The sequence below is a fragment of the Ammodytes marinus genome, assembly GCF_949987685.1.
Source record: "Ammodytes marinus genome assembly, chromosome: 3".
Taxonomy (NCBI): domain Eukaryota; kingdom Metazoa; phylum Chordata; class Actinopteri; order Uranoscopiformes; family Ammodytidae; genus Ammodytes; species Ammodytes marinus.
Window position 1 is genome coordinate 26585046 of NC_137232.1, and position 23044 is coordinate 26608089.

General features: G+C 39.6%; 1 protein-coding gene across 2 annotated transcripts in view; it reads right to left on the reverse strand.

The window, feature by feature from the left end:
- Positions 1 to 23044, reverse strand: part of fam168a (family with sequence similarity 168 member A) — a 37523-nt gene that overhangs the window by 14157 nt on the left and 322 nt on the right. For both annotated transcript variants that reach the window (XM_080054101.1, XM_080054100.1), the window contains exons 2-3: positions 892 to 999; positions 142 to 233 (exon numbers count right to left, since the gene is read on the reverse strand). In XM_080054101.1, the coding sequence (XP_079910227.1) occupies positions 142 to 233; positions 892 to 953 (154 nt within the window). In that variant the 5' untranslated portion in view covers positions 954 to 999. The remainder of the gene's footprint in view (positions 1 to 141; positions 234 to 891; positions 1000 to 23044) is intronic.

Below are 23044 nucleotides of genomic sequence, written 5' to 3' on the forward strand. Positions count from 1 at the left end.
GAAACTGTGAAAAACATATTCTAACCCATTTATATACAAAAACTGTATCATAAGGCTTTCCTTCCCTGACTCTGCAGTGCTGTTTGTATAGAGTATACAAGTATAGAGGATGATAAATGTACACATGCATGTCGGTCTTACCTGCAAAGGCCATGTTCTTAGGGTTTCCATATGGAGTGCCAGGCTGAACGGGGCTGTAGACTGGATTCATAGCTGATGCTAATCTGTTCTTACTGAGACAGCGAGAAATGGAATGTGTGGCGGAGACGATAGGGGGATGAAGAGAAGACAGAAGAAAAATGGAGGGGGGAGAGAGACGTAAGCCATGTACACCGGAAGGAACATTTTTACGATTGTCAAGCATATACTCACACTCATCACAGACAATAATCCCCAAACTCAGATTCTTAAGGAGACATCCAAGAAAAAAAGAAAAGAAAAAAAGAAAGAAAATCAAGCTCCGTGAATCCTCAAGCAGGCTCAACGTAAGCATGTATCTAACAACACAGACTGCTGGGATAGAAAAGACACCAGTACTGACATGACAGCACACTGGTTTGGTTTCCGGTGTGGCGTAAAATATTGCTAGCTTGATTTTCACTAAAGCACCAATTAAAAAGTCAGAAAAAGCCCTACCCGACTGGTTTCCACTTCTACTGGATCGGTCGGAGGAGTGGCCACTTAAAATTTAAGGTGCTGGAAATGCATAGGGTGAAGGTGACTAATAACAGAGCCAGTTATACTACATCTCCCATAAGGCATCTTTCTCCACCGGTCTCACAGCGTAGATGCAAAAGACCTTCTCTTGTTGCTCTTGTATTCCAACTTACCTGGTCATTGTCATGTACGTGTGTGTGTGTGTGTGTATGTTTGTGCATGCGTGCCCCGTACCTCTTGTGCGTGTCTGGTTGATACATGAAACTGAATTTGTCTGTGGGATGCCCGCTCGCCATTCTTGCTGTATGCAAATGAGGAAGGAGTGGAAGTGGATATGCAAATCTGAAATTAAAACAGCGAGAGGTCATGATTACAACGAACACAGGAAAGGGGAAAAAATTAATTAATAAATAAATAAAATAAAACAGCAAAAAAGCAAGCACTAGTGCAACAGCAAATGGTTAGTGACAGCAGCAGGGGGGGAGAGAGTGATTTAGACGGCGTGTTGGAGTGAGTGGTTGTGGTAACCGCTGTGTCTTTAGCCAACAAAAAAAGCATTTAATAACTGTGATAAATATTCAACAGCGAAATGGTAAAACTATTTATCCAAACATTGTGAGAAATGGGCGGTGTTTGCTTGGCCGTGTGTTCGCTTCTATTGGGCGCACAAAATCTCTTATGCAATCAGTTGTTTGTGTGCTCACAAAGTAGCTGCTTCTAGCTAAAAGAAGCCTAGAGGTAATATGTTATGCCTGTCTATGGAGAGCCTTTAAGATCATGCGCGTATATGTCTAAGAGAAAGTGAGGCATGAGTATGAGTGCATGTATGATGTGCTGTATAGAACATCCAATACAAGCAGCAAAGCAAACATTAAAAACAGCCAAATGAAGAAGCACAACGGACCCAGTGAGCAGTGACAAGAGAGCAAAATATAGTAGGAAAACCGAATAGGCCGGGTCTTACACCGGGCCATGATGTTTAAAGAGTGATCCAGTACACATGAACCACACGGGAGCATTGCATGGGGAACAGCATATAAAGAGAGGGAAGGTGCAAGTGAGCTGCGTGCTGTTGGAATTCCTGTGTATCTTGTGTTTGAATTTTTTCATTTCAATTCTGGAAGAGATGGGGCCTCGTGTGTGAAGGCACTGATCCGGTCAGATCTGTCCGGTTTATGTGTGTGGCTGTGCCATGTGCAATGTACAAGACTTGTGTGAAATAGGTGTTGGCAAGCTGTCCGTGCACAGCACATCACCCACCCATTTATCATGTACACATAGAATCCTGCCTCCTTTAGTTATGTGTGATATATTGGTGAATTGTTTAGTTTTTTTACCAAAAGACACATTTCAAAATCAAAACCTAACTGATCCACCATGGGCTTGTGCTTCATTGACTGGGCAAACACTGTACTGTGTTTATGCCAAACGGCCGAAAGTGACACTGCAAGTAAGGCAAGGGAGCTTTTCAACGCTTCATGACATCAAAACACCAAAATCAACTTGACAACTGAATACACTTCAGTGCATGGGTGCAATGGCTTTTGAGTCGTTGTTGTATGTACAAATTCCATGAAACGCACATAAGCATGCCCCAAAAAGGAACATGAACCCGTGTGCCTCTGTGGGTGGGAAAACATCAAGAGTGGTGCTGTGTCCGCTCTGGTTCATTACTCATATTCACATTATACTGGCATACTATACATATTCTCATAACAAAAGAATGTCCCAGGGGAACTGATTAAAAAAATACTGCTGAACGCATCTCACACTACGTTCCTCATTGATCTCCAGTATCTCCGGTAAATTATATTCCTTTCTCTAGGACGACTCTGTTTCCCACCATTTTCTCTCTGCCTGTTCCTCTTTGTCACATTAGATTTCACCACCTCAGTTAATCATTTCTGCACGTAAACATTTGATAAAGACACGATTAGGACAGCTGATATGCAATGATCTGTGAGAGGACCATACTGATACTTTAATACAATACAATACTTTAGCATCTACAGCAATGCTAGCATATCTGACTGTGGGGCTGTACTTGTACTTACAATAGGGTTGGGTGGTCATGCCATATCCCAGGGTATTTAAAAATAGCAACTGTATTCCTTTATTTTACCGGTACGAAAAAACCTGCAGTGTGGTGTGCCCATGAATCTAATAAATGCCTTAAGAGTGTGTCTGTGTCCAGTAACAGCACCAATGCCAGTGTTTGAAGATGCTGTAATACTGATGACAGAACTACTGTAAATGATGTAGGCCTAATGTCGCTAATAAAGAACATGTCAAGAAAGGACCAAGCTATTTGGACGCACGCGTACTTACTGCTATTTATACACATACACAGTATAGTATACTCAGTCACATGACAGCCTCTTCTCAGAAGGGGTCATAAGAAAGAAAAGATGACAAAACCACTTGCTCCCCCCAAAAAATTACACAACTTAAATATAAGAATGCAGTTTTTCTTTGTTTGGAATGTAGGTTGTATAGAGTTGCATTGTGATGTGTTCAAGTGCTGTTCAGTAAACATGACTTTTTGGCAAAGGTAATTTCTTCGTGATTTGTTTAAAAGGTTCAGTAAGCGAAATGACTTCCTGTCAGTAACTGCAGTTAGCAGTCCCCTCCCTCGTCCCCACATTAATGCACGGTCTTCAATCAGCAAGCATCTAGCATAATCTCAGATCCATAAGTGTGATAAAACATGATAAAAACCATGAAAACAGACATTGGGAAGGATTTTTACCTGCTCCGCCATTGTAGGCGCATACACATTAACCCATCTGTCGCTCTGCATGTGCACCGGCAGTGAGACGGGTGCCGGTTTATAGCGTTCTCTCTTCTGATTGGTTATCAGTAGTGGGATCCCCAAAAAAAGTTTATTTGCCGATTACATGCAGAGCGAGTGACTGATAGATCGGCTATATGAAACGAGCATACTATATAAGTGATCACTGTATGAATAAAGAGTGATTTAACACTTATATTAACATAAATAAATCACTTACGTCACCTTTAATGTAATTTTGTTAAATGTAGTGTTAGGCAGGCACCATTGCACAAAACTAATAATAGGCTACAGTTGAAGAAGAAATAGGTACAACCCGACAGTAATACTGGGTATCATTTGAGGAAGGTTTAAAGGGTATAAAAAATTGGATGCCGCCCAGAGCCCCAGACCATAATGCTTAGTTGTTTAGCAGCTATGTTTTCCATATGTCATCTTAGTTTGACATACTAGTAAGCATGATCAAGAATCCTAAAGGGGGCTTTAATGTCTGAACCAAATTTCACAGCAATCCATCCCAAAGTTGGATTATATATCATATAGATACCAATACGTTTCAGTCTGTGACAAAGGCAAAATATAATTGGAAACACTATCGTCCTCATTAGTTAGCAAGTTATTAAACAAGCATTAGGTAACTTTCTGAAAGATTTTTCTTTGTGTCATTTTGTGCCACTTTTACATTTTCTACAAAAGGCTCTCATATTCTTAACAGACGTGTAAAGTGAGAGAACAATGCCGACTGACACACCCTGAGGTCTAATGCTGCAAACAGGACACATACCCAATTACAGCTGTGTCTGAATAGAGGAGAGAGAGACGTGTGTGTGTGCAAATGTGAAGAAAAGTGAATGGGTAAAAACAAGAGGGGCACCACAGTGTGTCTAATGAACGTGTGTATGAGGAACAGAGGACGCATGTGATGAGTGGGAGTTTCTAACCACAGCTCCCTTTGTTTTCAGGGGGAGGTGATGATGGAGTGCTTAGGCTCTCCTTTTTTTCCCTTTAAAAAACATCCATTCTGGCTAGGGGACATACGAATGAAAAAAGAGAAAGTACATTTATTTGTAAGCTGAGAGTAAAGGAGCGGAGACAAGCCTACACATGTCCTCTGTGAGTTGGGATCGTTTAAAGATGGCGGAAAATGACACCATATTTTGTTGCTAGAAAACGTCAAAAACAAATCCCCTTGGAGCCATGGTTTGGGGTTGTGTGCTTACCATGAAGTGTAAGCTCTTAATGATTAGGTGTTTGCTACATTTCCCTGTATAAGGAATCTCTCTCATATAGGATGTTATACAAGTGTTTTCCCCCAAAATGGTGGTGCATTTCTTCCTAATTATTGACTTCTAGAGCTTGAAGTAATGACTATTTTTTATTGAAGTAAATTTTTTCAATTTGTAGTAATTAGTGAAAACTCATTTCCCATAACTCTTTAAATGTCTTTGTTTTGTACAAACAATCGAAAACACAAATGAAACAACAATGTACTATCACATGAGACAAAGATAAGACACACATTCAGAAGCTGCAATTCATAGATGTGCGGCCCCATTAATCAATGATTATTATAGGTGCCGATTCAGTTTCAAATAAACAATGTATTGTAGGTCATTACATGTCGGTTTCTAGAATCCTCAATTAGTATATCTAAAACAAGGAAACATGTCAATCACAAGCTATTGGAGCCCAAAAAATAATGACTTCTGATTTCTTAAAGGAATAGTTCAACACTTTCAATTTTTAGCATTTTGCCACACTCCCCGGCTCAATATGATGCGACAGAAGCCTTCCTTTTAACTGTGCGTGCATTATTGATGAAGTTTGGGGCATGGGTCGCTCACTCGGGTTAGCTTTAGCTTAAGAGCTAGTAGTTAAGGGGAGCATAAGCGTGCCTCTGCTTGCAGCAAGAAGCTAAACTAAACTACTTACTAAACGCTCCTGTGTGCTTGTTGTGGTTTATTTACCACGTTGTGTTGCACTCGTTATTTTGGCACGTTACTGCAGCCTTTTGCATACATCTATTTTACCACTGTTCTCTATTTGATACAAACACACCTGACTTAACAGACAGCGGGGCCAACGGCAGCGTAACCTCCTTCCAGCAGTCAGAAGGCTAATGCTCTCGGGCCAGTAATGATCAAACGGCACTTGTTGTAACACTGAGCGTTTTCCCTTATCAGCCAACAGCCATTACACCTTTCAGTAGGTTGTGACAATCAAACTGTGTTCCTGCTTGTTTGGCTCTAAAACAGCCTGCCATCCTCAACATGGAAATGAGTTTCAGATCTTTTTTTTCTTCCACCCCCTGATTCCAGTCTAAAGCATTGCCACAATGAAACGTACAGTCATATGAAAAAGTTTGGGAACCCCTCTCAGCCGGCATTATAATTGACTCTGCTTTCACACAAAAAAGACAAAAGTGGTATGTCTTTAATTTACCAGGAACAGCTAAGTACTGGGATGTTTTCCAAACAAAGATTTTTTGAAAAGCAGTATTTAGTTTTATGAAATTAAATAAAATGTCAAAAACTGTCTGTGCAAAAATATGGGAACCCTTGTGGTCTTGCTGATTTTAATGCATGTAACGGCATGTAAAACTGAGGACTTTAAACAGAAAATTGGTTGGATTATGTTGTTAAGCCTTGAACCTCATATAAAGGTCTGTTTAATCATGATAAAAGGTATTTTAGGTGCCTAAATGCAAGTTCCACTTCTCTTTGACTCTCTGCAGAAGTGAGACAGAATGCGATCATCAAAACAGCTCCCAAAAGATCTTAAAAACAAAGATTATTCATTGTCATGGTTTAGCGGAAGGCTACAAGAAGCTTTCCCAAAGGTTTCAATTGTCAATTTCTACTGTAAGGAACGTTGTCAGGGAATGGAAGGACACAGGCACAGTTGCAGTTAAACCCAGGTCTAGCAGACCAAGAAAAGTACAAGAGCGGCATATGCGGCGGATTGTGAGAATGGTTGCACACAACCCAAAGATCACCTCCAAAGACCTGCAAGAACATCTGGCTGCAGATTGTGTATCTGTACATGGTTCTACAATTCAGTGCAATTTGCACCAAAACATCTGTATGGCCGGGTGATGAGAAGGAAGCCCTTTCTGCGCCCATGCCACAGATACAGTTGCATGGAGTATGCAAAAGCTCATTTAGACAAGCCAGCTTCATATTGGAAGAAAATGCTTTGGACTGATGAGACAAAAATTAAGTTATTTGGTCTTTATAAAAAGCAGATGTTTTGATGCAAATTGCGCTGAATTGTTGAACGATGTACAGATACACAATCTGCTGCCAGATGTTCTTGCAGGTCTTTGGAGGTGATCTGTGGGTTGTGTGCAACCATTCTCACAATCCTCCACCTATGCCGCTCCTGTTTTTTTCTTGGTCTGCCATGCCTGTGTTTAACTGCAACTGTGCCTGTGTCCTTCCATTTCCTGACAATGTTCCCTACAGTCGAAATTGACAATTGAAACCTTTGGGAAAGCTTCTTGTAGCCTTCCCCTAAACCATGACAATGAACAATATTTGTTTTTCAGATCTTTTGGGAGCTGTTTTGATGATCCCATTCTGTCTCACTTCAGCAGAGAGTCAAAGAGAAGTGCAACTTGCATTTAGGCACCTAAAATACATTTTCTCATGATTAAACAGACATTTCTATGAGGTTCAAGGCTTAACAACATAATCCAACCAACTTTGTGTTTAAAGTCATCAGTTTTACATGCTGTTACAGGCATTAAAATCAACAAAACCACAAGGGTTCCTATATATTACCACTTTTATATTTTTTTTGTGAAAGTAGAGTCAATTATAATGCCGGCTGAGAGGGGTTCCCAAACTTTTTCATATGACTGTATCTCTTAGAAAATAGGATTAGTGCTGAAAACTGACTGATGGTTGCATTGCTGATTTTGAACTCAGTACTTTCTTTAGCTGACTTTTCCCCAACACACTTTCCAGATACTGAATTGCATTTCCCATTTCAGTAAGGAAAGCTTTATATTTTGTAAATTGATGTACAATAAAAGTTATGTCTTAGATATCCTCAAGCCCAAACAATCATCCAAAAACATAAGGGGGAGAGACACAAAGTTGGTTGATGCCTTATAACTGAAGCTACTGTGACTAACATTTATTTTCATAAAAAATGTGTGATTCCCCCCCCCCCCCCCCATAGACATTTTAGAACATAATAATGAGACATGTCACATGCTGATATTAACGAGAGCCAAATGTTATTTATTCAAATTCCATTTTTTATTCCATTAAAACACCTAAAGACAGTAAGTTCACCGTCATAAATAACATACAAAATAAATATAATTCTCACTTTTGTGAATTATTTGGATGTTTCACTTTATAAATGTGGTTAATTGTCCCTTTTGCTAAATATTTTCTTGTCAACCAAATTATAATTTCAGCTGAAACCCCCAGTACTGGCATTATATTGTAATGTGGCCTTGCTCTTTGTCCCTCAAACAGATCAGGGATTCATTCACTGCCGTTTCACATTATTATAGAGACCTTTCTGCTCAATGGCTTAACCCGAGGGATTTTTCAGGACTTTGTTAGCTTAAACTCTATTAGTGGGACTTCATTTGGGCTGAACACATAAGTCATTGCCTCAAGGTCTAGCCACAAAAGCACAACCTACCATCCTGCATGCCTACAGGGTTGGCGGATGTGTGTGTGTGTGTCTCTTTAAATGTTTTGCAGTAAGTAATGCTACTGCCGGGTCTTGCCTTTATGCCAACATATTTCAATTGTGCATGTTAATATGAATATGTGTATTTTTCATAACTAAAATGTTAGATCTACAACATTAAAAAGGTACTCTAAGGAACTTTCAGTTGTTGTTTAATCTGGGACACGCAGAGGTAATGAGGGAGGGATTGTGAAAGAATACACACACACACACACACACACGATTCCTGGAGAACATGTCATGTACAATGCTACGCAACCCCCACACAGACTCTATCCTCCCACATAATACCTCACCAGGCATCAACATCCTAAGCAACCGATCAAAACTGGTGGGCATCTTCAGCACAGGAAAGAATAGAACAGAACAAAAAAAAAATATATATATATATATATATATTCTGAAGGAAAGGTTTCACTTTGGTCAAAAGGAAACCAAAAGAAAAACTAAGACAATTAAGTGCTGAGTTTTATGTGGCGCGTCAATACTATTTATTTTCTTACAGGGCAATTTAAATCAGTCATTTATTAATGTTTCTGGTTTTCCTGCAAAAAAATTCACTGGTTTCAGCTTCACCAATTTGAGAATGTTTTCTTGATTTTTGTATTTCATATTATCGTTAACAAACTTTACACCTTTTGAAATGGGATGTTGGCCGCACAAAACAAAAAGTTAAAAAAAAGTTACCTTGGGTTCTGGGTTCTTTTCTCACTAACCACTACTCAATTAAGCAAGAAAATAACCTTTCAAATTAATTAATTTGTCCTATTTCTTCACTATGGTAACCCAAAATGTAATCCGTCAATGTGCATATAATTTTTCATGTTTAGTTTTACATGTTCTTCTTGCACATGAATGTTATAGTATGACACTGTTTATGTCATATTTCGTGTTCATAATGTTTCATAAAAAAGGGAATTTCTCTTGTTTTTCTCTTGTTTGTTGCGTTATGATATTTTGCTTATGTTGTACAGCCCTTTTTGTGTGAAATTGGGCTTAATACATTTAGCTTGTACTCATAGTGGCAAAGCGGATTAAGAAAGTAGCCTTTAATACAGGAGGAAATCCTAACTGCAGCAGGCTATCTAACAAACATATGCCTAAAGTACAGAATACATAGCCTGGTCCTACCAGACCATCTACTTCATTTCATTTGTACAGAAGAACCACTCGAGCTGTGTGCCGACATTGTTTCACAGCGATTGCCTACGTAGATGGCAACACGTCAGACATGCACACGCATTTGAAAAGGCACCATCCAGGTGTTACTATCACCGTTACTGTGTAGAAAAAAAAAGCAGTGCAAACCCAGACATTATTTCAACAACCCCTACCTGTCATGCTTTCTGCAAACAATGTTGAAAAGTTTTGATACTGAAAAGACATAAGTTATAACTTAATAAATGCTGCAGTTGCACTTTTGATAATTTTTATATTTATAAGAGAACTTCAGAGCTTAAGAGAGCTGCAGCAATATATTCTTTTTTAATAAAGAAAAAGACCCTTAAAGATGACATACCCTTTGTTTACATACCAGCTTACAGAGCCTGCTGAGCATTAACACCGTATTTTTTTCAGTGCAATTTAAGTTTATGCTGCACATACACTTGCAGTGTTTCCCCCAGCGCTTTATAGCTAAGGCGGCCGCCTTAGCAACGCCAGCCCCCCGCCTTGACTACCAACCACCCCCCCCAAAAAAAAAAAAAATAAAATTATTTAATTTATTATTTTTTTTTAAGTGCTGCACAATTAATGTACTAGCAAGCGCGATGTGTACTTATACATGGTCATAACTGCGCGAAAGGCCGCGATTTGCGGTAAAAAGCATGTGTCTCCAAGCGTTTCTCTATCAGCTGCTCTGTGTCCGCGGCTTTGTGCGCGCGACCGTACTGCACCGCGCGACTACGGCATGCACGCGGGAGAGTTAAACGAGCAGAAGCAAACCGACATTTAACTGGTGGCGATAATAAACGCAGTGCAGTTCTATGGGGATATTTAGCTGAACAGAAAGAAGTGCTCTGCAAAGCTAGAACAGTTTAAGACTCCACATCACCGTGGCAACAACCTATCTATCAGCTCAGACAGCGCAGAGAAAAGTTTGATGAATACATGAGAGTGATGGCCCAGCCAAGTTTCAGTAAGTGTTTACAGAAGTGCCACACTGTTACTGTCTTTGACCTTTGGAGGAATGTATTTAGTCATTTTAAGGGGAAAACACATTGTATTTATTATTTCAACTATTGAGTTATTTTTCAAAGAGCATGCTAGTGTAGGCCAAGAAGATTTATTTTCTGAATTTTCAATGCTGCTTTATTTTTATGTTTTAAATTTGGAAATACATGTTAGAAAACGACCTCTGTATTTAAAAAGAAATCAAGCAAGTAGGCTAATAATAACCATTAATGAATTATAGACTATCGCATCACAATAGGCCTATCGCACAACAGCCCCCATCCAAAAAGGAACTTTAAAGTTGAATTTTCACTTTTATGTGCATACACATGTTGAGTGTATGGTCCATTATTTGTATTTAGTGTGTCTGTATAGTATTGCACCAAAACAGTAGAAGTTGTCTTTAATTGTGCTTTGTACTGCATGTTTGCACATCATTTGTACCTGCACATAGCAAACAAAATTGCACAACTGTAAGGTCAGTGTCTGTTGTATTCAAATTAACAGTTTATTTCTTTACTGCGCATTGGCATCTTTGAGCAAAATACCCCCCAAATTGGCGCCGCGCCTCCAGTGACCCAGGGCAGTGACCACCTTGACTAAGCCATTTTCTGGGGGAAACACTGACTTGTATTTAAAGGCCTACTTCACCGGTGGGAATATGAAGGTGTATTGAATTCTGAGATCCTATGTAGTATAAATGTGCAAAAAAAAAAAAAATCGGTTCATCCTAGCCTGAGAAAAGGCAGAAAGAGTGTTTTTTTAACCCTATATTAATCTTACTGTGACATCACAGTAAGATAAATATAGGGTTAAAAAAAAAATTACTTTGTAAATATTACTGTGATGTCACAGTAGAAGAAATCACAGTAATATTTACAAAGTAAGGTTTTTTTTTTTAACTCTATATTTATCTTACTGTGATGTCACAGTAAGATTAATATAGGGTTAAAAAAAACACTCTTTCTGCCTTTTCTCAGGCTAGGATGAACCAATTTCAATTTTTTTTGCACATTTATACTACATAGGATCTCAGAATTCAATACACCTTCATATTCAAACCGGTGAAGTAGGCCTTTAAAGCCACTACGAGTAAGATGGCACGTTGGCGTCCCCTTTGGACAAAAGCGGTAGTATTTTTACGACGCCCGCTGTCGCAAAGCTGTTTACTAGCGCGTGACAGGCGTGCGAGTGTGAACTGAGAAGGGCGCAATATAGTGCATGTCTGTGTGTTGAAAGTGTGAGGACTCTTTTCGGCTCCGTGAGAGTGGTTTTGACACTGCATCAACTAATGCCAGTCACTGCCACACACACCTGATTGCAATGAGTTGATGCAGCAGTGTCACCTAACTACTCTCTCTCACGGAGCTGAAAGACGTGCAGGGTTCGACATAACGTATAGCCCGATGGCCCGGGGCCAGTAAAATCATATGCAGGGCAAGTTGATTGGCCAGTCACTGTCCCGCCCGGGCCAGTGACTGGCCAATCACAGTTCAGTATCTTTTTGTAGACTACATCATGGTTCATTGAAATGCGCGTTGAGAGTCGTAATGAAAGCAGTGTTTATTTAAGACTCAATATAATAAACCTAATATAAAATATATATTTTTAATGAAAGGCCAGTGGACAACCGATGCGTGGGCGTTTTGACAGGCGGGTGCACTCTCGCTCCGTTGGCAGAGCTGCCTACCGTCCGCCTGCGAGTCGACAAATTAATCGAGTTGCTTTGCCCCCTTTCTTTCTTCCCACAGCAGAGGTTGAGGTGCAGAAAATGATAACTGCGCTTTTCCTTTATCTGCCGCCGTAATGTTACAGTATTTGCATCCAAGCCCCAATGGTAATACAAATGAGAGGCGTTATTTAAACGCTGTGAATGCGTCTCCGGTGATTGTGTCGGTTGTAGACAGAAACGAACGGAGGGACTCCACTCACTGTACAGTTCCTATAGTCGCGCAGTTTGGCACTGTGTTTTCAGGCTCGAGACATTCAATCAGATCGCGGATGTCTTTCCCATTGAAATCGCTAACGGGGGGAATATCCCCGGTTATTATTTTAGCCACAAACCACAGTTCATCTACGCGGCGGCTCACTGGCTGGCGAGATCACTCGGTGAAACGCTGCTGTGATCGGACGAAGGCATTGTGTGTTTCTAAGGTGATTTAACGTCATAGTCTTAGACGAGCGTTTAACTTATGCTGCATATTTTGCACTGCGTTGTTTTTTATCAATAGTTTGAAAAAATGGTCCCACACCGGACTCTTATGTGAAGCTGACACTTCATGGAGAAGTGACACTCCTGCAGCGCGCTCACGACCAGACGTGAACTCACATACACGGTGAAATCTCCCATTAAAAAAACGGCATAACCCACTGATTTTCGGATTTTTATTCTATTTTTAAAGTCAACTTGAGCGCAAGTGGAAAACCGGTCATTCGGTCGACACATTCACATCCCTAATGCATATAGAGAAAGTAATAAAAACAGCCTACCACACCACAAAGAATGATCAGACCTTCATCTCTTATTTTATTTTTATGTTTGAACATGACTTCTGCAGGTGAACTATTCATTAAACTGCCCAAATTCAAGAATAAAAACAACCATCAAACTACTGGACTTTAAAATACTGGCCGACTCTTTCAACATACTTTCAGTTGTAGGCTTCTAATTCAATATGTTTGCCTGGTTTTATATTACGTTTGCCTGGTTTTATTACGTTTGCCTGGTTTAAAAAAAGTTATGTTGAACCCTGACGTGTCCGACTCCTCACAGAAAGCGAATGAACGAGAGACGGCAGTTAGTATGGATCACGATGAGGTAATGTGTTTGTGTTGTTGATGTAAATAATGACTATTTCAGATAATGGTTATCTGATGATGGTGAAGCAAAGCAAACTTTGTGTTAGTACCAACCGCTCATTCATTTAGGAGTAAACACTGCAGTCTCTAGTGAAATTGTATACACGTTGCTTGGCAACGCCCTCGTCCCGCCCGTAGCCTATATCACTCTCCCTTTTAGCTTTTCTTCATTGCATTTTAATTTTGTTCTTTGATGGTTCAGCCCCGTTATCAGTCATTATGACGACAAATAACTGTCTCAAACAAGGCTCGCGCTCCCCTTCCCTCACCTGGAGGGATAGGCTTCTCAAATCACGTTGCTGCGCCACACTGAAATCTGCGACCAATATGGATATGTGACCATAGAGCCTGCACGAGCGAACCGAAAATCGGACTGGGTGTGCGACCAGACCAAAAGCAGTAAAAAAAACTATTTAAAAACGTCTTTCTTTGCACTGATGGTCTCGTTTGCTGTTAAAGGTAATTTATGATTATCAGAGGAAACATGAGGCTGTTTAAAAGATATTTAAATGTTACTCGTAGCCGCTTTAAGAAGTATTTTATTTATTGGAGAATTGCAGCAGTATTCTTTTTATATTTGTACGTTTCATACTGACAGCTAAAACTGTTAATTGTCTCCCTTGACTATGAACCGCACCGTACTGTGACTTTCAAACCGAGGTACGTACCGAACCGTGAATTAGTGTACCGTTACATCCCTACTAGGGCCTGCTCAGAAATGACATGCTTAGTCAATTCCAACTGACAAAATCCAACTTACTGAACTATTCAAAGTGTGATGGAATCAGAAACCACAGCCTTCCACACGATCCGACCTGCCCTGCAGCAACGAGCTCCGAACAGCCCGGGGCTATTTTAGATCTAGGACAGCACTATTCACTTAGGGACCGCATCTGCCCTTTTTTCCTCCTCCTCCATCATTCTCCTTTACACAATCATCATCAGTCACACACGTCTTGGGCCTGCGTTCCTGGATTATCTGACAGTATTGAAAATGGAAATGTTTTTCATGCGCCAAGTGCCTATAAGGTGAAAGAAAGACCTTTCAAAATGATCCATTTATGGAGATTTCTATCTCTATTGTGGTCCATGGTTACAAACAATTTAAGAAGACCTACATTATAGTCAACAATATTGAATGTTTTTGACACCTACGTCAAACTGATGAGTCACACACTTTAAGGATATCTAAAAGTAGCTAGCAATAAGTCATTAGCACATCAGTGGTTATTTTCCCTTTATATGTATTGCATTTGTATATTGTGCAGTGATACAGCTTTGTTAGCATTACCTTTTGAGGTTAAAAGGAATGGAGAGCTTGGTGATCAAGTTGTCCCTAACAAAGAGTACTTGTTTATAGTGATACTAAAAAGCTTCTGCCTTACTTTTTTAAAAGGTAAATCAAGTAATTTAACTTTCAATTAGTTCTTACAGCAACTAGGGAATAAAAACACTGAAAGCAGTCCTGAGCAATACTGCAAACAAGGTTGGATGTCTCCTGACATGCACAAATAGTGCAAGAACTCTGCAGAAAAATTGGTCCGAAGTCCACCATTGGCGTTTATATTTATAAGGCTACATGCGTTTGTAGAATGAGTCTTACGTTTTGAAAGTATAAAAATCTGACCCTACTCAACTAGTGCTAGTGAAAACGGCTACACAATTATCAATGGGATATTTCTACAATATGCAATGCTTCACCGGTGCTCTGCTGCAGCTAAGGTCCTCTATCTCCTAATTCTTCAAAGGACAACTACGTAACTACTAGCGTTGCTCCTTTAATACATAGTATGTAGAGTATGTGGAACTGAGCAAGGGAGACAGCAATCGTCAGAAAAGTGACAGTGAATGGAGCAGAGAGAGATGTTAGCAGTAACTTGCAGTGGGCCAGTTAATACATGCTGCAGCTTTTCAAGACCAAGAAAAGTATTGTACACTATGTTGTTTCCCCAACTGCTGAAAAAGTGAAGGGGGGTTTGCATAAAAAAAAAAAAATATCAATAAAAATCGTTTATGGAAAAAAGGAGTGGATGGGGTTAGGGCTAGCAAACATCTCACCTCTGTTTCAGACTAATGGAACAGTGTCAACTGTGTTGTGGCATTACATTTCTGATTTCTACAGATACATGTCAAAATCTGTAAATTAATATATAAATTAATATAAATAATTCTATTTGAACTTTTTATTCATTTTAAGAAATTCCGACGCAGGAATACGGGCTTGCATTGCATCATGGAAATGTAGCATGCACAACAGCAGCACTGCTGATAATAAATGTGTGGGAAACACTGTCTGAGCCTTCCAAAGACTTGTTTCTTCCCACAGTTCAGCTGCATGTGAATTAAAACGATTGCCTCTGTGATAGACATAGATAGTAAATACACTCAACAAAAATATAAACGCAACACTTTTGTTTTTGCTCCCATTTTTCATGAGATGGACTTAAAGATCTAAAATTCATTCCAGATACACAATTGTACCATTTCTCTCAAACATTGTTCACAAATCTGTCTAAATGTGTGATAGTGAGCACTTCCGCTTTGCTGAGATAATCCATCCCACCTCACAGGTGTGCCACATCAAGATGCTGATCTGACATCATGATTAGTGCACAGGTGTGCCTTAGACTGTCCACAATAAAAGGCCACCCTGAAATGTGCAGTTTTGTCTCACAGCAAGATGCCACAGATGCCACAAGCATTGAGGGAGCGTGCAATTGGCATGCTGACAGCAGGAATGTCAACCAGATCTGTTGCTCGTGCATTGAACGTTCATTTCTCCACAATAAGCCGTCTCCAGCAACTTCGCACAGCCATTGAAGAGGAGTGGACCAACATTCCACAGGCCACAATTGACAATCTGATAAACTCTATGCGAAGAAGATGTGTTGCACTGCATGAGGCAAATGGTGGTCACACCAGATACTGACTGGTTCTGAGTCCCCAGACCCCCAATAAAGCAAAAAAATGCACATTTCAGAGTGGCCTTTTATTGTGGACAGTCTAAGGCACACCTGTGCACTAATCATGATGTCAGATCAGCATCTTGGCACACCTGTGAGGTGGGATGGATTATCTCAGCAAAGCAGAAGTGCTCACTATCAGACATTTAGACAGATTTGTGAACAATGTTTGAGAGAAATGGTATTTATTTATTTATTACTACACACTAAGGTCAAACAGAGATATAAATGAATAACTGTTGCTAACATCTGCTGCTGCTTCTTTTTAAAATGTATTTATAAATATAAATCTGTATTTTACTTTTTTTACCATGTATATTGATGCATTTTAGTGACTTGCTTGTGTCATGTTGTATGTACTACAGCTGCTGCTGGATTTTTGAATTTCCCTGAAGGAACACTCCCAAGGGATCAATAAAGTGTCTATCTATCTATCTATCTGGTACAATTGTGTATCTGGAATGAATTTTAGATCTTTAAGTCCATCTCATGAAAAATGGGAGCAAAAACAAAAGTGTTGCGTTTATATTTTTGTTGAGTGTAATATGGATGTAGCATCCAGGCTGACCTCAGTTATTCACACGGTATCCAATAATCCTGGTTTGTGCGCGTCGCCATTTTGTGAGGGGGAGGGAGATAGCTGACGTATACCTCCGAGGCAAAGTGAGGGACAACGGGCGGAGAGCTGTCACTCAAGAGATCGCGCCAATACATTTTAACCTCCGATAAAATAAAAACTAGCGTGGTCCGAAAAAATTCACCCCCCTCAGTGTTGTCATGGAGATATGACCTAAACATACAGACTAAAATGGTTTTGTGGACCAGGCTGTAAATAGGTTTAATAAGACTTTGAAAACAGCCTGTTTAACAAGTGAGTCAATGAGAGATGGCTGTCTTCTGCTTCCACCCCCTTAGTGGCACTTCCGGTTACTACAGTTGTGGTCACTTCCTTATTGGATGCTGGTAAAAATCACTGAGGTTGGGGCTTGGTGATAGATGAGCTATATAAAAAGACAGCGTTGTATCCCTTATCTGATCAAGTTATCTGACGGTTTTACAACAAGGCAACCTTACTCCAAGAATTAAAGCACAAAGGTGCTCCAAATTATTGACTGTTTGAAACAGGTATATCAATTATTATCGATTCTTTAGAAATGCCACATCAACCTAATTAGGATGGAAGAGGAAGGACAGAATTATTTATGATCAACAGTTTTATTTTGAATCTGAATAACCTTTCAAACATTTGGAAAGAAACTAATTAAGACAAATGAGGAGATTACTGTGGAAAAGGCACAAATGCACAACAGAGAACAGACTGCTTCATGAGCAAGGCTTTGGCAGTTAAACCCATGACAATCAATCAATACCTCCAGGCAATATTAACAGTAGACAGGTGTTATCGTCGCCTTCGGTGGAGGTGGGCCTTGACAAATACATGAGAAAAAAGATAAACCTGGAATACTTATAGGGACTTTTAAGAGTTGCTAATCAATGACAGTCACTTTTCTGTTGCCTCTGTGTTTTTTATTTTTAAACATTCAGGGACAACAAGGGCCTTTGTTTTTGCTCCAAGTGTTGAATCTAGCAGGTTCACTGAACTACTAACAGCACAAAACGCACAGACAAAAAAAAAGTCAGATAAGTTCAATATTTTACTTTACTTTTTTTTTTTTTACCTTTATTTATACAGGTATATCCCATTGAGTCGGAAGACTCTTTTGCAAGGGAGACCTGTTCCCATTTACACGTTACCATTCACACCGATAGCAGGCTAACTATCGACATTCACACGAGGCAAGGTGGGTGAAGTGTCTTGCCCAAGGACACAACAACTATGACACATGTGGCAGGGCGGGGATCGAACCTCCAACCCTTTGATCATCGATTAGCCAATAAGTAACCCAGCAGCCACTAAAGCAGCTAAAACCAAATCTATCTAGAAATATTAGATATGGCAGATTTCTAGGTTTAGAGAATCAAAACACAAACACTGGGTCCCGATTACACACTAGTAACAAACTAATGTACAATAATATTTTCAGCATTTGATAGAAGCATTCTGATTCTGTAGGATGACACTTAAGGTGCGAACACACCAAACGCGTTGGGTGCGGTGGCCAAAGCGCCCAACGCACCTGATCTGGCGCTTGGTAATTTTGTGTCAAAAAATGGTTCAACGCGCCCAACGCTACGCAGCTAGTCATGTGCCAATGTTAAACATTTTAAAAGCTGCTGGGTGTACTGGGCAAAGGAAACAGAGGATGATGGCCTGTATAGTTAGTTATGCTGCTAGTAAAGGACGAACAGTCAAGCTTAACTGGACCACTGTGTATAACTTTTTTTCCTTTATGTTATTTATCATCGGCCTGTATATCACAAGCTATTTCAGTGATCAACTGTTGCGCTGGTTTATTTTTACTCTGGACTGAGCATTGCTGCAGAGATGATCGCTTGCTGCTGAGTTTGTGCATTCCGAGTTGGCACACTATTTGAAAAGAAAATGAAATGCATCAGCTTTATTTAATAGGAGGGTCTGGCATTTTGTATTTTAGTGGTACAGTAAGTTTCGTAGTAAAGGCCTGTAAGTAGATAACATTATGTGAGAATGATATAAACACAAGTATTTACCTGAGGAAACCATAAGGGAAACCTGTAATCTTGGTTGCATAGTTTCTCCTTGCCTAGGATCAGATTGTGCGTTAATTGTAGGGCTGCGAATTGGCAAGGACTTCACGATACGATGGGCATCACGGTGCATGGCTCTGGATATGATATATCACAAGATACATTGTGATATAATTCATAATATGATATAATATGACTATATTCCACATAGTTCAACGACAATGTAAAAACAGAGCTGAAATACAAGTTGCTGTGTAAGATCAGGGTAGTCTTAATACATCACATTATATTGATAATCAAGCGCAAACTTTAATTCAAAATCATGCAATTCGAGGCAACTAGCCATACGGCGACATCTACATGAGCAAAAGTTGTAGTTCACAACCCGTTTCAAACCTGAACATTTTCTCTAAAATATCAATACTGGGGCTGCTAGTGCGGTACATATATCACAAAAATATATCACGATATATTGCCATATCGATATTTTAGCACAGTCCTAGTTAATTGTGGTGATATTCAAGGTAGAATTGCATCTAAACTTGTTAGGATGAGTTTATAGGCCAGCATCAGAGCAGAGTGGAAGACTGGAACTGGGTTTGTTTGGAGTTGGCAGGCTTAATTTACAAGAGGCCTAAAGAGACATGTGATGGAGTAACAGACAAAAGAACACGAAAAAGAGCACATGTTCCCTCAATGACTACTTTTGCACAGCTTTTACTTTTAAAACTGAACTGAAAAGGCAGCAAAACGTTTTGTTTTCTAGTCTACGCTTTGAAAGCCGTTATGTCACTCTTCACAATTTGTCCACTTTTCCCTGCTGATAACAGTTCCATTATTGTGCATTATGTTGTGATACAATAGTGTCCATTAACACCACTCTAAAAGTGCAAGTGATTATAGCATTGTAAAATAATAAGACTTTATAATTGTGTTAGCTTGTCAGGTTATTTCATTAGGTATTATTAGATATACGTTCAGTTTGAACACTGCTGCTGGACTTGAACACAAAAAAAAAACCTATTCATCATCACTGTAATGTTCACTAAGGAAACAGCATTTAACGACTGAAAGCATTTCAGCTTTGCCTCCAGGGACCACTTCAACCATTTATTATAGCAATTGGTCCACCTTTTTCCTCAACTGCCAGTGCATACATGAAAATGTGCACGAGCCCATACACATATCACCAAGCAATGATTTATCCAGTCAATCAATGCTGGTCAGGAATGTGTGAAAGGGTTGATCTTACAAAACAATGAACTCATCTCATTCAGACTACACAAACCTATGTGGTACACCGATTCAACAAAGTGGCTATAGGTCACTGTAGTAAAGAACAAGAGCACAATGCAACTAAAGACCAACAGACCAAGTTACTATTAGAAAAGTCCACCTATAACTCCTAGCCTAGATACACAATTGAATTAGTGCTAGAGACTCTAGAGCATATATCTTCTCTCTGAGCTCAAGTCCTTTTTTTAAAGTGCAATCATTTGCAATATACAACTGTATTTTGTACTGATCATCTCTGGACGAAACAGGACGTGGAGACGTCACCTTGAGCGTGGACTCTGATTGGAAGTTCAATCCCATTTCCTACATTTGTTCTTTTCATTTAAAACGTTAAGCATGCCCAAACTAAACAAAGACAAAATTTGTAAAGAGGTTTCATTTAAGGAACTGATGAAAATAAAAGACCATTGATAGACACAGGCACAACAATGATAAAAACCTGAACAACATATCTAAATAGCAGTGAATGGAGAGCATCTACCACCACTGTGCCCTGTAGTGATGATCACCACTCCACATTACAAATGGAAAAGGAATAAATAAATCCAACCAAAGTTTTGATACAGATTTAGATGGTGAAGTGAGGAATGTTTCTCCAGTTCTGACTATTGGGGAAAGTGATGTCAGTTTGGTAATGTCTGCCTATATAACAATGTAGGGTTTTGTAGTCCATACTCTCTGTACAACAGGGCATTATTTTCTGTATTATTTTAGCAGTACTACACACAATAATACTGTTTAAATATAGCATTTTCTAATCAATGCTGAATGCTTAATCTGAAGTCTAGTGGGGTATGTTAAAGACATTTTCATGCAGATTAGAAGAATAGCCATGACTTTATCTAATGTGCACTCTAACAACCAAGCAAAAACTATTTGTCCATTAATAGAATTGAATGCCTCTATAAAAAAACATCACCTTGAGCGCTGGGAAACCGGCATTTCATACCATTGTATAGACCAAAACAATATTTGATTAAACACAAATTGATCAGATGGATTAATATCTTACATAAACATTAGTTGCAGCCACACTTTTAATTATGATCAACAATGATAAACATTTCCTAAATGAAATCCAGTGGTCTTCAAATATGGCATACTCATTGTACAACATGACTGACTTTCCAGATAGTCCAACAACAACAACCCACATATTTGTTGCTTGTCTTTATAAAAATGCCATTGGTCATCAAGTTAATGTGACTGTGCCGTGGGCTGGACACCAGAGGGGGGTGAATCTGGAAGTCGGCGTCTAAGCACTTTGTTTCACGGATCTCTGATGAGAATCTCATTAAGTGGTTCAAACCACAAGGGAATGAAGAGGAGGAAAGACAACAGTGTGTTAAAGAACCACTGACTCTTGTAACAGTAAGTGACTCCAGCTTTCTATAGTCTTGACAGGTTTATGGCTGCATTGTACGACTCACTATTCATACACATGAGACTGTGCTCGACGCATGCCAAAAGCCACATGCCCGCATCCCCCTTTCTTCTTCCCTCTAGCATGGCAGACAGGGGTCACCTTAGACTGAAATGAGTGAAATTGAACTGGCAAATACTTCAAACACTTCAGACAGATATTTAACTCAGTTCAGCATAATCTAATTTTATTTTTATTTTTTTAATAACTCATTCTCCTGTGCAACCAAAATAGTCATTTGTGAGTAGATTTATCAATGATGACTGTTGTCCTTGCATGTAGTATGGATTCATGTGGGGGGTGGGCACACTTCTACCAACTGCTTCTTGATTTCACCAGAGTCTTGAAAAAGATTGTGCACAGTGTTTTGAACTTGTCATAGAATCAATACAACTGTACTCTCAGGAGGGTAGGATTTCTACGGGACGGCGCTATCATTTCAAACAGCGAAAACCATTTTTTATTTTAGCAAAACTTAAAATCAAAACAAATTATCAAATTGCTGAAAATCTAACCTATGTTGATGCGTGCTTCTTCCATTCTCTGCAGAATAATATTTGAAGTACAGAGTTTAGTATGTTGCTTTGGTCACAGCCAAGAAATCTCAGAAATAAGGCCTCTAGAATGAAATCGGACTAGGATTAATTGACACATGCAGGTAATACATGTTGTCTTAGTTATAATAATCACAGATATTACCCTCAATAGCAGCAAGATAGATCAGTGTTTTGCATTTATAATACTTATTCTGACCTTAGCTAAAGAGGAACCACATGTTTATTCTAAACATCAGGAGTGAGGGAGGTGCACAGATGTAAGGAAGGTAAACCATCTTAAAGCAAGTGTGTGAATCTGTTATATGCAGGGTAGAAGCTAGACTTCTTTTTTAAAGTTAGAATACTTGTAACAATGTTTTAAACACTCCAAAGATGCAGCACAAACCACTCGTTTATAAACAAATGATCTCCACTCCGGAATGCAATTGATTTGCTCACTATGCGGGCTGCAGCCTGGGGAATACAGGCTGGCATGCAGGCATTTGTGTGTAACACCAAATCAGGAGGTTTAATATGTAGTTATATCCATCAGAGCATTGCATGCACTGGCAGTGCGCTGCATTCCTGAGATAGCGAGCAACGCCAAAACAGCCATGGTTGGACAAAAACGGTCACACTCAAACAAGCTTAAGACACCATTTTGAAAATCCACCGATTTCTAGATAACAACTCAGCGATGCCATCTTGCCAATTATCACCAGATTAGCTACCGTTAGCATTGCTATTCAACCATACCGAAGCAACCCACGCAAGAATCCGGTCACATTATACTAACGAAAGCTTAGCTCGCCTGCTAGCCTGAAAAGACAAACCGCTAGCCCGCCGTAACATCCCCCTCATCCCTCGGCACACGCTGCTCAAATAGCTAATTATCAGAGCTAGCGGGGCAAAGTCTAGCAAATGACAATGAAAAAACACTCACAGTAGGTCAGACCGGACTGCACCGGGACAACAGCAGTTCGTTTTACCACTTGACTACAGACCT